Source organism: Martes martes, assembly GCF_963455335.1.
Source record: "Martes martes genome assembly, chromosome: 3".
In the NCBI taxonomy this organism is placed as follows: Eukaryota; Metazoa; Chordata; class Mammalia; order Carnivora; family Mustelidae; genus Martes; species Martes martes.
Window position 1 is genome coordinate 4,339,409 of NC_137890.1, and position 15,759 is coordinate 4,355,167.

The 15,759-nt window shown below is 39.9% G+C and overlaps 1 protein-coding gene across 1 annotated transcript in view; it reads left to right on the forward strand.

Annotated features, from left to right (window-relative positions):
• Positions 1 to 1,573: 1,573 nt before the first annotated feature.
• The window catches only part of NALF1 (NALCN channel auxiliary factor 1), a gene marked incomplete at both ends in the record, with an annotated part of 605,530 nt that continues 591,344 nt past the window's right edge, over positions 1,574 to 15,759 (forward strand). The window contains one exon of the mRNA XM_080799679.1: positions 1,574 to 2,467. Within this exon, the coding sequence (XP_080655805.1) occupies positions 1,574 to 2,467 (894 nt within the window). The remainder of the gene's footprint in view (positions 2,468 to 15,759) is intronic.

Sequence of the window (15,759 nt, forward strand, 5' to 3'; positions counted from 1 at the left end):
AGGGCTAGACGGTGACCCCCCATAGCCTAGGTCTTCTTAGATTTTTTTCCCCCTAAGACTCTGTGAGGTTGCGTCTCATCTTTTACTTTGTAATGTGAAATATGTCGCTGTAACTATAGATGCGCACAGACACAAACGCCATCCTTTCCAAACACTAAAATCATTTGACAATAATTTAACACACTGGTCGCCGTCGATCCCTAGTTGTCTAGGGATCCCAAGGCACATGCCCAGACCAGATGTCACCTCTTCCCTTCTCTAGCCAATTCCTGTTTACTCTCCCGTCCCCCATCCTTTCACCTGAAGTCGATCGTTCCTTAGTTAAGCAGGCAATGCCCAGACCCTCGCCCCAGCAGAAACCTCTAACCGCTCGTCTGCAGCTCGGACTTTTTCCGGAGGCAGAGAGGGAGCCGGAGATGCTGTAGAAATTAGCCAGCATCTTCAGCCCTGCGGTCCGCATTCTGACTTTTATCAGTGGTAACAGGAAAGAAAAACCGAAAGGTGGGGAGGGCGCCCGGAGCCCAGAAGCCCAGGCGGGGCCCGCGGGCACAGCTGGCCCCCACCCCGCCGGCCCCCGTGCGTCCTCGCTCTCCTGCTGCGCCCGGGCCCAGCCCGGTGCCAATGCGCCAGGATGGAGAGATCTCGGCGCGGGAGGAGATGACGCAAAAGCCAGTGCTCCCCCCCAAAAAAGTGTTTCTCCAGGACGAAGATGGCGGCAACTTAGCCGGGGACTGAAGATGACTGTGGCTCTCGGGAGGCCCAGCCCAGGCGATTCGGCCCCGAGGTCCGGGGGAGGCGGCGTCAGCAGTCGGAGCCCGGCGGCGGCGGCGGCGGCGGCGGCGGCGCCCGCGGGCAGACCTGCAGCAGCGGCGGCGGCGGCAGCAGTTAGAGCGCGGGGTGGGGGGTGGGGGGGAGGGAGAGCCCTGCCGGCGGCGGCTGCCCAGGCTCCGGACTCGGGGAGAGCGAGCGAGAAGTAGGAGCAGGCGGAGGAGGAGAGAAAGGAGAAGGAAAGGAAGGAGGAGGAAGAGGAGGAGGAGGAGGAGGAGAGGAGCTGGGGAGGCGCTCTGGTCGCCGTCAGTGGGCAGCGGAGACGCGGCATGCCCCTGGCAGGGGAGAGCGGGCTGTCCTCAGCAGGGCCATGGGGACCCGCGCTGTGACAATGCCTGGGTGAGAGGAGCAGCGCCAGCCACCCCGCCACCTCCACCACCATCACCTCCTGCACTCAGCTCACCACCGGCCACCAGCCCCAGCCTCCTCCGACTGCCTCTCTCTCTCTCTCTCCCTCTCTCTCTCTCTCTCTCCATTATTGTTTTCCACTCTACAGAGGATGGGGTCGGCTTATGATTAGGTCGGGAGCAAGTCAGATCTTCCTCCAAAGCCTGGTAATATTTATGTAGTCAAAAGAGAGAGAACAGAGGGAGAGAGGGAGAGAGGGAGAGAGAGAGAGAGAGAGAGAGAGAGAACCGGGAGGAGGGGATAAGGAAATTAAACCCTTTAAGTCAATGCATATTGTGGTGACACCGGCACAGGAGCCCTCACGGTGGAGTCGGCCAGGGCTGTGCGTTCCCAAAATATGACCAGGGGTGCTTGGATGTGTCGGCAGTATGACGACGGCTTAAAAATCTGGTTGGCAGCACCCCGGGAGAACGAGAAACCGTTCATCGATTCAGAGAGGGCTCAGAAATGGCGACTGTCTCTGGCATCTCTCTTGTTTTTCACAGTCCTGCTCTCTGATCACTTGTGGTTCTGCGCCGAGGCCAAGCTGACCCGGACCCGGGACAAGGAGCAGCAGCAGCAGCAGCAGCGGCAGCAGCAGCAGCGGCGGCAGCAGCAGCAGCGGCAGCGGCAGCAGGAGCCCTCCTGGCCCGCGCTCCTGGCGAGCATGGGGGAGCCCTCGCCCGCCGCCCAGGCACACAGACTCCTCTCCGCCTCCTCGTCCCCCACCCTGCCCCCCTCCCCGGGAGACGGCGGCGGCGGCAAGGGCAACCGAGGCAAAAACAACCGGAGCAAGGCTCTTTTTCTAGGAAACTCTGCCAAACCCGTGTGGCGCCTGGAGACGTGTTACCCCCAAGGCGCCTCCTCGGGCCAGTGCTTCACGGTGGAGAGTGCGGACGCCGTGTGCGCCAGGAACTGGAGTCGGGGGGTGGCGGCCTCGGGGGAGGGGCAGCAGGTGAGGGGGACGCATCCAACTCCACTCTGGAACTTGTCGGATTTTTACCTTTCGTTTTGTAATTCCTACACACTTTGGGAGTTGTTCTCGGGGTTGTCCAGTCCCAACACTTTGAACTGTAGTCTGGATGTGGTGCTCAAGGAGGGCGGCGAGATGACCACTTGCAGGCAGTGCGTCGAGGCTTACCAAGACTACGACCACCACGCTCAGGAGAAATACGAAGAGTTTGAGAGTGTGCTCCATAAATACTTACAGTCGGAGGAGTACTCGGTGAAATCGTGTCCTGAGGACTGTAAGGTAGGAACAGGGGATTCCCACCCTCCCCCACTTCTTGAGATTTTCCGTCTTGTGTGTGTTTGGCTGAGATGTCTTCTGGAGTTTTAAAATAGTCTTTTTATTTATTTATTTATTTATTAAATGCTGGTTTTGTTACTTCAGTTGTTGCTTTTTGTGGTGATGAGGGCCTGACTTGCTGCTTGAGTTGGGAACACCACCAGGATTGCTTGTGGACTGGTGCCTTCTTCTGGGAATCCCTGGACGCTCAGTGAAGACCCCGGTGCTCTGAGACCACGAAACTGATGCTTTAACTATCTTTTATGGCTATGCAGTTGGTACGATCTCTGACCCCCCCCCCCTTTTTAATGGAATTTGATTGCAGCTTGCTAGGAAGACAGACGTGAGACTGCATCCTGATGACCCCAGATAAAACCAGAGTCAGTGACAGGCATGTACGGTTTGGCTTATGGACCTGCACACATGATCTCTCTCACAGTGACATCTTTAAGTTGGTTGATCAGAGGGACAGTGGACGGTGTTTGTAGTTGTTTATGTAGGAGGAACGAAAAAGCATTTTGCCTGTGTTACAGGGGTAATTCTGGTTGTTTGCAAAGTATGGAGGCCTACCTAAGCATATTTATTCATCAAAAGTTTCCCATTTTCTCTTGGACATTTGTATCATGATTGATTTGAGACTTACTATGAGTATCAAGTTTTAATTGAGTATCTGATTATCAATGATCAGGGTTAGCTTATTTACCAGACCCCTTATGTAATTAGCTTTAATTTTCAGGATGCTCTTCAGAACGGCTAAATGGCAAGTACTCGATGCTGCGAATGAAAAATACTGAATTCCTCAATCATATATGTTGTATTCAGCCTCTTCCTGTTGAATATAATAATGTGTAGAATCTTTGTTGATTGACAAAGGAGAAGAGAATGCAAGTTTCTCCAAAAATAGTCCATGTAATGGGGGCTTATGCTTGTAGACATGTCCCTGTCCGTGGTGCTGAAATGAGATTTGCTTGAGAGCTCTGTTAAAGCTACTGCAGTGACCTTTTAGTAGGAAAGAAATGATGACAGAATCTCAATAAGCCTTTATGTTTTATTCCAAGGGTAACTCTTAAACAACACAACAAAATAGTATTGCTTTTCAAAATCATGATACACCACATTCTCTTCCTTTCTCCTCACTACTCCCCCAGCCCCATGCAGGAACCGAACAACTGTCTTCTGCCTCACTTACTTTGTACTGGAGAAGTGTAATCAAGGGCAGTATGGATCAAAGGTTTTTGTGATACTTTGACAAGAGAACTGGGCTAAGAGATACCTGTTCAAAATGAGCATGGTTCAAGGGCTGTATTTTACTTTGGGTTGGTTGATTGTACTTTTGACAATTAAGCTAAAGTCAAAGTAAACTTGCTTTGTCAACATTCTTTAAAAGAACAGAAACAATCTTCTTTGCAGATAGTAATGTTGAGTTTACAACATTAATTTGAAATGCTACTTCACTAGATAAAGGAATCTTAAACTCTCTACCTATTTTTCTTAACCATACCACAATAACTCATGTCTGGGAATCAAAGTTATTCTTATTGGCAGAAGTTGGTGAACAACTGGCATATTTATTGCATAGTTGTTTATTTTGACAAGATATGTTGCATCAGAATTGTAAAGATAAGAACACTAATTCCACTACTAATAAAAAGAGTGCAAGGGCTTTAGCATAGTTAGGTTTAAAAGTGGTACCTTGTAGTAATATCAATTTGCTTGCTTCCCTACATGCAAACTTATATAGAAATTTCTAGTAATTCCAATTTGTGTAGGTTCAGTATTTAAAAGATAGTTTTCATTGTTAGTAGAATGCAGAATATTTTCAAATAAACATGTCAAAGTATCTTTGTTCAAATCCCCAGATTTTAAATATATATGTGTATTTTTTTCTTGCCTGAAATAAATATCCACTTGATATTTATACTATTGAAGTATAGCGTAGGTTAAACTAATTTGTCATGTTGTAAACTATTTCTGAATTGTGTTTCTGTATAAAAGAGTCATCATTACTTGTATGCGCAAAACATATCATAAAAATATTAATTCCTTTTTAGAAAGATTTCTTCCTCACATGGAAAAGTAAATACAGATATTCGAATTTTTCATTGCCACGACACAGAATTTATTACCCATGATGTCTTGTAGCTATTTCTTGGTTGTGTGATTTCAGTTGATTTGTAAATTTGACATATTTATTCCACAATAACTGTTTTCAAAAATTACAGTTTCAAATTTAAGGTGTCACTGTTTTTGGGCTAATAACTCACAAGTTGAGAGCTTAGTTTCTTAGTTTAACATATAATTTCTTTATGATTATGCAAAAGTCACAAACACATCCACGTCAAACTAAGTTACATGGCTTAACATGCTGCTTGTACACATTTGAAGGATGTGTCTCAGTTCTTTCTAAACAAACTGATTTCAAACATACTTATAATTATGAAAAGAGGACTACAATCAGGGGCCTTGTTCAAAATATACATTCCATGCAAAATTTTCCAAATTTTAAGGTAGCCACAAAGTCTTAGGCTACATTAAAAGTAAATGCATTATATTTCTGGGATTGGTAATATATGCATGAAAAAGATCCAATTTTGATAGTTTATAAATGTATTTGTAGAATTATAGACAATATATTTAATCATATTAGCTATACAAACTATTAGAATTCATACTTTAGGAGAAATAGTTTAACTTTATTATACCCATATATAATCAAATGTTTAATGCTTTGATTTTTAAGTTTTAAAAGTTAGAACATGTATTATTAACTTCCAGTTTTATATTCTTCACTTCATTAAGAAAAATGCCACATAGTGTATATGTATAAAATTAAAATAGATCAAATTTAATTTTTATTTAACTTTTTAAAAAGGCTTTTTGGCCTATTATGCTGAGAAACAAAACAAAACAAAATCTTAATATTGAGCTAATACAGTCATAATGTCTTGAGTCCAAAGCAATTGGAGATCAAATATAGCTTAGATTTACTTTAGCAAACCTTTGTATTGCAACATATAATCGAAGTTATTTGTATCCAAGAATATTTCCTAATATTCTGAGAAATAACTGGTTTAGTTTTTTTAAAGAAAGTATGCATATTTACCTAGGAAGTAATTTATGAAAAAATAAAGAACGAAAACCATTGCATGTATCATTTATACTACAGCATTCAAGCTGCTATATAGTATATAAGTCAGGTAGCAAAAATTATGACAGTAATTCTCTGTAGTTTACATTGTTATTCAAAATAGTGTTTTTGATATAGACTTAATAAGAATCTGACAGATCTGTAAAAAACTTCAAGTTGGGTAGTATTATTAAAAATGCACTATTTAAGATACAAAATTATATACGGATATTATTAACATGCTAGATTTTTTACAAAAATATTTTCTGTTAAATATGCCAATCTTTAGCTTCCAAGCATTCTTGAAAATGTATATTATAAAAGCTTGTGATACTTAGGAAATATAAATATATGTGTGAACAGGTGAACTTTTGTTACTGCTAACTTTATTTACTTAGTATACCTTAAGACAGATGGTCAGTGAAAGCAGGTTTGAGATTAGATTCTAACAGAAATCATTACATCATCTGTATTTTAGTTCTGTCAGCACAAACTTTAATCTTTACACTCTCACGAACGTATGCATTCTTACTTTTTTATTTTGATAATCTCCTATTAAAGTAGATTCTCTTGCTTATTTTTATTTAACAATCACTGACCAAGAGATAACCCTGCCAGTGTTGGGCATATACGACAGCTGTGACACCTGAAGCTTTCCGCATTGTTTGCAGGAAGGACTCACAAACAGTAACCAGTTTGATAACACAGAATTTAGATTACATAATGTGCAGATGAAAAAAAGGCATTTCTTAGGTTCTTGTTTATTTTGGTGTCATGCACTATAGATTCTTACAAAATAGTTTTTCTTTAAAGAAAATCAAATATTTAATAATTCTTTCCACTAAAATACCATTTTGCTGTTGATAAAGTGCTATTGTATGTGTATGACACTGTCCAGAACTGGGGAACACATCTGCAAATACAGCTCTTTTGTATTTCACCACTTTGTTACTGCGGAATCAGACAGTCTAACCATGCAGGCGATCACTTTAACCATTAGTAAGGCCATTTGTAAGGTCAAAGCCACTATCATAATCATTTTTATGACCCAGATCTTTTCTTTATTATATTTTTGCTCCATATGCAACTACTAATTTATGATCTATGTTATATTTTATAGGGAAACACCCCAAATCTTATCTTAATTTTAAATGTCTGTTGTTTTATAGACTAAATAATGAATATTTTTACATTGAACTTGTAACTGGGTCAAATTAGTAGCTATATAGGGCATAACCACACAGTTTCAATAATTGCTGTTATACATTGGTTTAATCACTTTAATTAGATGAAGAGGGTGTCTGCGTATGCAAGGTGAATTAAAATATGAAGGAAAGGAGATCAAACAATGCTTTTAGCCTCATGCTCCCCCACATACAAGGCATAATACGTTAAGATATCTTTTCTTGCTAGATTGAATATGCAAGAACAAATCTACAGATAGCTATTTCAAACAAGAGAATATTTTGCTTTGAATTATCTGACCTGTTGCTTTAACTTCAAGTCCTGGTTTCCTGCCTAATCTTCATCTCATATATCAACATCACGTTAACTCAGCACCAAACATTTTTGTCATTTATTTTATATTGACATACTGCAAAGATGTTTCTTCATTATCAGTAAATATTTAGTCTAGATCAGTGGTCCTTGGAGTCACACTGGAATATCCTGGGGGATCTTTGAAGAAGCCCCTAGCCCTGAAATGGATTCTGATTTCATTGGTCTGGCTTGTGTCATGGGCTTGGGATGTCCAGTTTCTCTTGTGACACCTGTGTGTGGCAAAGGTTGAGAACCTCTGTTCTGGTTGTCAGTAACAGCTCAAGTACAAAGACCTTCCAGTTCTTGTGCCTCTGTAATATATAATAGTCTCATTTGCTCAACTGATGGGAATAGAATTCAGATATTTTTGAAAAGTGGTAGAGGCAACAGGACATAGCCGGAGGGCGGGAGAGCAAATATATAGTAACTAGGCTGAGGAAGTAGATGAAAAAACTGGCTGTAAGGGTTAAGGGATATGACCAGAGAGAACAGGAAAAGGAGGTGGATGCAGGAAAGACCAGAGTTTCGATGTCTAAGGATGGGTCCACTGGCTGTGCATGTTCTTTCTGCTGGGTAGGACTGAGTCATTATGCCAGTGTTCAGTAATGGGTTGATGACATGAGGGCAGAAACCGAATGATTGTCTTTCTGAGACTGATCAATTACTTGATTAGAGGAGCTCCAGTCTCATTATTTTTGTCTCTAATTTTAGCCCATGTAAATGTCCAAAATTTAGACTTTTTTTTAAGAGTACATATTTGGTTTTAAGAGAAGACCTTTTCGCTTTTCATAATATTTTGCATGATTCTGGTCAATTCTTCATCTGTTCACTTTATTGATCCTAGGAAATCACTAATTCTTTTTCATTTTTTTCATTGTAATGATAAGCCATTTTTAAAAACTTATTTCTATATTACTGTAGTGTCTACTCGACATACATACAGTTTTTTGAAGGTAAAAATGCTACGTAGTCACAAATTATAACAAAGCTTAATTTAGGAATTAGTTTCTAGGTGATCATATTGTTCTGTTTGGAAGTACTTATAATATCAATGATATTTTATTTTTTAACATTTTAGATGATAAGTTTCTGTGAAATGTTAAATCTAAGTTTTATCTAGGAAAAAATTAAATATTATTATACTCCAAATTATGTTTACATATAAATATTTATATTTATATATAATTATATAATAAATATATATAAATATTTTATATAAAGAAATAGAATTTCTTTAATGAAATATAAATTTACTTGGATTCTTTAAAACTGGAAACATTTGCTTTTTTTGTAACAAATGGTTATGGATTTATAGTGTATATTGTACTGGAATACATGGCAGTACTTAATTCTTGTCTGTTTCAAGTGTTAAAAGGTAATAGTTGACCCCCCTACCCCCACCGCCAACTCTTGGTAGTCCCTTCAACCATTTATAAAGAAAATGTTGTATAAGCTACCACAGATAGCTTAAAAAAAAAAAAGTCTTGCAAAAATGAAAGTTTGATATCTGTTTAAGAACTGTTACTGATTTTAGCAGTGACAGGAGCGTATCCGCACATAGTATGTGATGGGTGAATGCAACAAGTAGTTCTGTGGAAATGCATAGGGATTCTGTGTGTCAGCTGCTTCACCCCACACAGGAGGGAAAGTGGGCTCTAGTCAAAACTGTGTCTTCTGCCTCGGCTTTCTTACCTTTCTCTCAGCGTGCCTTCTTCTTATCACCTGGCTGAGTCTTTTGGCATCTGGAAGTGGCATTTCCAGGGCCTGGGTCCCACGGGAAACCCGAGGTTCAGGAGTATTTCTTTGCATCTCTACTGCCATCAAAAATGATCAGCCTCTTTCTTACTGAACTAACACTGACTTAGTTTATTTGAAAAGAAAATTGAACTGAGATGTAAATGGATGATCATGACAACGTATTAGCTCTTCAGAAAATAATTTGAATCACTCTTGGATTTAAGCGCTGGAACAAGCTTCAACACTAGCTGTTTGATAAGCTTTAGAGCTTATTAGAAGTCAGAAACTTGTCTAATTCATTTAATCTTTACATCATCTCTCTATGAGGTAATTTTAATGACATTTTTTATCGATGAGTAAAGCAAGGACAGAAAGTTAACTATTCCAAGGTCAAACAGCTGGGCAGTGGTAAAGATCAAGTTCACTTTGTCACTTTAATGTATTTTCTCTTTTTCTTTTATTATGAGCATTACCAACATACCGAAGAATGAAAAGATTAGTATGATAAGCCCACACATACTTTCACATAGATTTAACAACTGTTAAAAAGTCTTGCTGTGGGAGATACCTCTGGGGAGGTGTTTGTGCCCAGTCGTGAAGGGTCATATATCCCATGCTAAGGCTTTTGAATTTTATTTTCTGGATGAAAAAATATCAGGAATTTTAATCAAGGGGGATTCATTTGGACAGAGATTAGATGACTTAACAAAAACAAATCAGATGGAAAGAAGGCCAACGATGAATCCTAAGGAAGAACAACTTCTAAGGTTTGGACAGATAAAGGACTAAGGAAGGAGAGAGAGAAGCACAAGGAATGAGAGTGAAAATATGAGGGGGAATGACAATGGGGGGAGGGCATGAATGCACAAGAGAGAGGAGGAAGAGGGAGAATCAGAGGCGGAGGGAAGGGAAAAGGAATCATGAAAATGTCATAATCTGACAGGAAGAATTTTAAGAAAGATGCAGAATTAGTCAGGAGTGTCTTATCTTGCAGAAAGGGCATGTGGGGTGGAGCCTAGGAATAGGTCACTGGATTTGGCAATTAGCTTTTGTCAACCTTACAAGAGTAGTTTCAGTAGCTTGGTAGGGAGAGATGTCAAATTGTGATGGATTAAGGAATGAGTTGGAGCTGAGATAAAGGCTAGTCTGAATGACTCTTCCTTAGGAGAGAAAAGAGGAGGAGACCAGAGTAGGTGGGAAGATGTGAATTTAAAGAAATAATTGTTTTATGATGAACTAAACTTTAGCATATTTGTAACTTTTGATGTGGGATCTGGATAGGAATATGATACAGAAAGTACCAGATTCAGAAAAAATTTAGTAAAGGCACCAGATCTCGAAAAGAGGTGATGGGTTCTCATCTATTCCTAGCCTTGAGGAAGAAGAGAGGTTGTGTCTGTGCATTTTGCTATACATCTGAGATCCTTTGTTTTGTTTGTTTTAAATAGGAACAATGTTTTAATTTCAGGATTTTAGAAAATAAACACATTTGTCATCTTGAATATGCTTAAGTGAAGTAGAAAATACATTTTCAACTAATACAAAATAATTATTGCTTATAAATATCAACAATTACATAATACGTGTTATTATAAATACTTTCTTAGGAATGTGTTGCCCTGGGGTTTAATCCTATATTAAGGGAACCCACTGAATTAACTATGGCTATCTCTTTATAGGATTTCTTTAAAAAATATTGAAATAGAAATAGAAATTAATCTAAAACCCAATAGAGAATGTCATAGAATGGTTAAAAGAACAATTGGGGAGAGCCTGGGTTTGGGCCTCAGATTCACCATTTATTAGTTACATGACATCATCCTAGTTACTTAAATTAGGAATTTTAGTATCTCTTTCATAATATGGTAACAAGGAAGAAATCAGAAGGCTCCCATGCATATAAACGTACCCAACCTAGGGCTCAATGATGCTCAATAAATACAGATAATTCATTAAAAAACTGTGGGGAAAAAAACCATAAGAAAATCAGTAAAATTAACATAGTCTTTACTTGAGGTCTCATAGAAATTATCTGGTAAACAACACTCACTTACAAGAGTTTTATAAGCAGACTTTGCATCTTGCATGATAAAATACTCAGTTTATTAAATCTACATGCATCTCTAGAAAGGGAATAAATTATTGAACAATGCTAAAATAAAACAGAAAACATGAGTTCAGCTGGAGTGAAAATGTTCCATTCCTAAGGCTTGAAGTTTTTCCCTATTTTAGATTAAAAGGTCAATGTGCTGAGATCCCCTTAGGTTACCCCAGAAGGATTTGAGTCTTTTTGCACACAAACCTGTTTGAGAGGACAAGTGGAGAAACCATTGTAATGATCTTCCATCTCCTGGAACTCTTGGTTAAAAAAATAAATCTTGGGGAAAGTTCTTTGTTAAGTAGTTTGTAAGGCATTGCAAAGTCCTGCCTTCTAAGTCCACTTTAAAAGATGAGGCCCTTTGCCCTGCCTTCTAGATACTTGGCTTTATTTTTGTTTTTTTAGTGTCCCTGTTATTCTCTCCTCTGACCCACATTTACCCACTGAGCCAAACTTAGTATTTTTATTGATTGGGGAAGGAGAGGAAGTCGGGTAAAAGATTGCCTTGATACTGAACTAGAGCTAGCAGACAAGGCAAACATGGCAAGTGCCAAGACATAGAGAACTGAATTAAGGAATAAAAGATGAGGCAGTGCTTCGTGTGTGGCAACATGATTGCCCTGAGAGGACACGAGGACATGGAGTGAGATTCTTTAACCAGATAAAAATCAGCATGTGGAAGGGGAGTCGTCTTATCCAATACTTCCAGTAGCTCTCAAGGTGAGAATGAAGCTCTGCACATAGGTGTTTTATGCAAAAACATCTCTCGTCTCTATAAGGAAGAGTGTTCTATGAAAGGGTACAATGGGATGAGTTGCCTGAGGAAATCAGAACACATTGCTGCAGAAGTTGTTTAAATGGGATGGGAGCTCTCTGTTGTGACCCTGCAGGATGTCTTGCCTGAGTGTTGCAGGTTGACCAGGTGATTGTAAATATTCCATCCAACAGCCTTTGGTATAAGATGAGGTGCCCAGAAGTGATAAATTTGCACAGTGAGATTGTACTTATTGCTTATCCCTGCCAAGGAAAATTTTCTTACATACAAAATGTAACTAATTTCCTATCCTAGCACCCCACTCATAGTAATACTTTGCTTGAAAAAATGAAAGTCTTGACAATGTCAAGTTTAAATTACTTCTCTGGTTTCTTTTTATATTGTTACCAGTCTGAATAACTTTTTAAAAGAATGAATCAGTGACATTTGCTTATCCTAAACGGAGTTAGACTAATCAATAAAGAAAACCTGTTTTTTGTTATTGCTGATTTGCAGAAATACTCTTTATATTCTCATCACAAGCATCAATCCCTGCTCTAGACTCTCACACAGGACTCAGCAACATGGTCAGACTGGGAAGGAGAAAGTGGATAATGACTGTTCCTTGTTGGTTTTGTGGCACTTCTTTTCATGCATGAACTCACCCCATATCCAGTTCTTTGGGGATATTATCACCGGGAACAAAAATCGCTCTATTAAATTTCCTGCTCTCATGGACTTGTACGCATTTATTGAGTTTATAAGCCCGATGCTGATGACTGAGGGTTAGAGAGTTAAGACAATGTGCTCAAGTTCTCATAGGTAGATACGGCGTAGCCAGAATTTAAACCTAGTAGTATCTGGAGCTTAATCTCAGAGGCTTAATTTGGCTATTGGATTACACCGTCCACTTTGTTGTTCATGTCTAGTTGTTTTTGTTTTTGTCTTTGCCTTTTTTTTTTTTTTTTAAGGGTGGAGAATGTGGGTGGAAAACGACGGGAGTAGATGAAATACTAAGTTCTTTAGCACATGAAGAGAAGCCACACACTTCATCCAGGTTTCTTCTTGCTGCGGCAGCTTCTTGTGGGGAATAAACAGGGGCCTAAAAGTCAGAACAGCCAAGATGTAAACTGCCGTTCCACCAGGTCCTGTGGGGTAGGGGTGCGCCCATCCAGTTTGAGGAGTCAGGGAGAGGAGGAGCAGAGGGGGCAGGCGGATGGTAACATGTATCTGGCAAGCTGTCCTCTCAGCTCAGGCCATTCTGAAAGGAGACGAGCACTTCCTACCGCACAGCACCAACCCTTTTGAGACACAAGCTGGTAGAAAACATTGACAAATTGGTCCTTCTAACCTAGTAATTAGCTTCTTTTTCTTTCTTTCTTTCTTCCTTTTTTTTTTTTTTTTAAGTAATTAGCTTCTAATCAAAGCTGTCCTTCTAGTTCAGATCAACTGCCTGACAGAGATCTTGAACTTAGTTTCCATAGGGGCATGTTTAAAAGCACTTGCGATGTATTTAACCTTGGGAATCACAGAGACCCTACATAGATAAGCTGTGATCCTCTGCTTGAAAAGAAACATGTATTTAACAAGGTCGATCTGGATCTTAAACCATTTAAGAACGGGATTTCTCCTTCCCGGCAGTGAAAACTGGGCTGACTGCTAGGAGGCATTGGGCATGAAGGTGTGGGGTGCCTGTGTTTTCTGACGCCGTGGCTTCAGCCCAGGTCGGAGGGAAGTCGTGGGGAAAGAGACCCCACGCAAGCGCAGGTGGTCTTGCCGCCCTCGCAGCTGTGAGTCTGTGTCCGATCTGCTCTGTGGAGGGCTGGCCCGTTTGGATGGTTTTCAGATACATTGTTTGTCCTGTGAAGTGGCTCAATCTATACGGAAATTTTGAAAGTCATTCGGGGAAAATGAATCCTTCCATATCACTCAGGTTTAGAATTTTTAAACTTTTCATTTTTATTCAACGTGTCTGAAACACTGCAGCAAAGAAGAGGGGATTCAAGTCTGAGTAAACAAAGTCCTTGCAGGCGTAGTTTGATTTCAGGGATGAATGTAGATTATTTGTGTTTTTCACCTGCTCAGCCATGGACTTGATTTCCCCCTTTAGTTCATTGGCTCGTTAAGATTATTAAAATAACTAACCGATCTTCAGATAGTTTGATATTTTTTGTTCTTATGACTTAATGAATGAAACAAACCAATCACGTAGAATGTAGTTTTTACCTCCCAGGAGTCAAAGGAGGCTATTTATCTATATTTTGGCGGTGGGGGGGGGGTGCAAAAACAAGCATCCTGTAAGAGTACCTAAACTTTTTGCTTGTTGATTTAGTCTTTGACAAATAATTTTCTCAAATTCAAATACTTCCAAATCTGAGGAAGTTAGCAAAATCCTTTGATATTTATAGTCCCAAATCTTTAATCTGGCATTCGTAGGTGATACTAGGAACTTGAACTTTTTCATAATAAAAGTCTAAAATGCTTCCTTAAAGCTTTGGAGATTAAACATTTTTTTATGTTCCTCAGTTATTTAATAAAGGTAGAGATTTTTGAAAGGTCTTAATTGCCGACCCCTTCATCACATTGATGCAAAGAAGGGGTCTTTCTTTGTCCCAGTCACCTGGTCCAGACGGGCAGCCCTGCAGATGTGTTGACTGGGGAATTCACTGTCTTTTGGCCCCATTGCATGAACGTTGGTGCTGTCAGCCTTTCCTAGCTTCCTCTTGGCTGTGTCCACACAGGAAAAGAAAAATGAGACCAATAAATAACTATAGCTAAGACAAATACAGATTCCCAAAGATTTGAAATGCTGTTTTGTTCCTCACCTTTTTGGCAAATGGTCTTTCTCAGAAAAATGGTGCGTCCCTGCAGAGGAAATGATGCTCAGTTCTCCTGTATTACACATTAATTGGATGGATGTTTCATTTTCTCATGGTACCCACTTTAAACAGAAAAGTGTAAAAGTTAAGCAGTGCAAATTTGGATTTCCTTAATGACTTGATTATACTAAAACAGTACAGCTAAAGGCACTATACAGCACTCACCAACTTCGTTTTCTATTCCCCCCCCCCCCCCCCCCCGCCCAAGTCAAGACTAGGATAGATGAAGAATTGTAGAAAAGTTAACCTGTGATAGATAGGTTCAGGGAAAAAAAATCTTATCTTCATCCAGATATGTTAATTTATCGTGATGGCCTGATATTTGAAGTACATGGGTCCAGATAAAGTTAACTGAATTCGTGGTGCCGGTAGAGCGAGGAAAGCAGGCGGTGATATCTGAGAGTTCCCATTTTCTACCTTTGACCAATGACTGCAGTTTACTCTTGCCTGTGTTGTGCTATCTCCACTGTGGGCTACTTGATCCTATTCTTACCTACATTTAAAAAAACAAACAAACATGATAATATGGGATGCATTTAGTGAGGTAAATTATTAAGGATAGTTTTCCAAGCCCCTGTCTGACCAAATTCCTCTGACTTCTCCAATTAATGGTTAAGGGTTGTTGTCTAGGGTTCCTGTTGCTTGTTGTGGAAGGAGCTGGTGAATCAGAGGGGCCAAATACGTGTCGGTGGGGAAGAGAATGCTTGCATTTTCTCAGAATGATCACAGTGATTATTTGTAGAGGATGTGATACTTGTCATCCAGACGTGTTACAGGATTGCGCACACAGAACATTTTAATAATTTAATTTGTAATCATAGCCTCTGGGAATGCATTTTGTTATACAATTTTTGCGTACTATGTAGGAAAAAATTGTATAGGGACAAGTGAATATTACTTTCTAAAAATACATCTTTAGTAGAAACTGTTGTTGGATAGTCTGAGCACTGTTATTATATGACAATAGTAACTTAGACACTGAGATAAAAGATATCCCACAGTGCACCTAGTTAAGAAAAGAATAATCAGACATTTCATCAGGTGTGACTCATAAGTAGACATGCAAAAAAAAGTAAGAAATTTATATATAAATAGGTAGTTGTTAAAGCAAGGGAAGAAGGG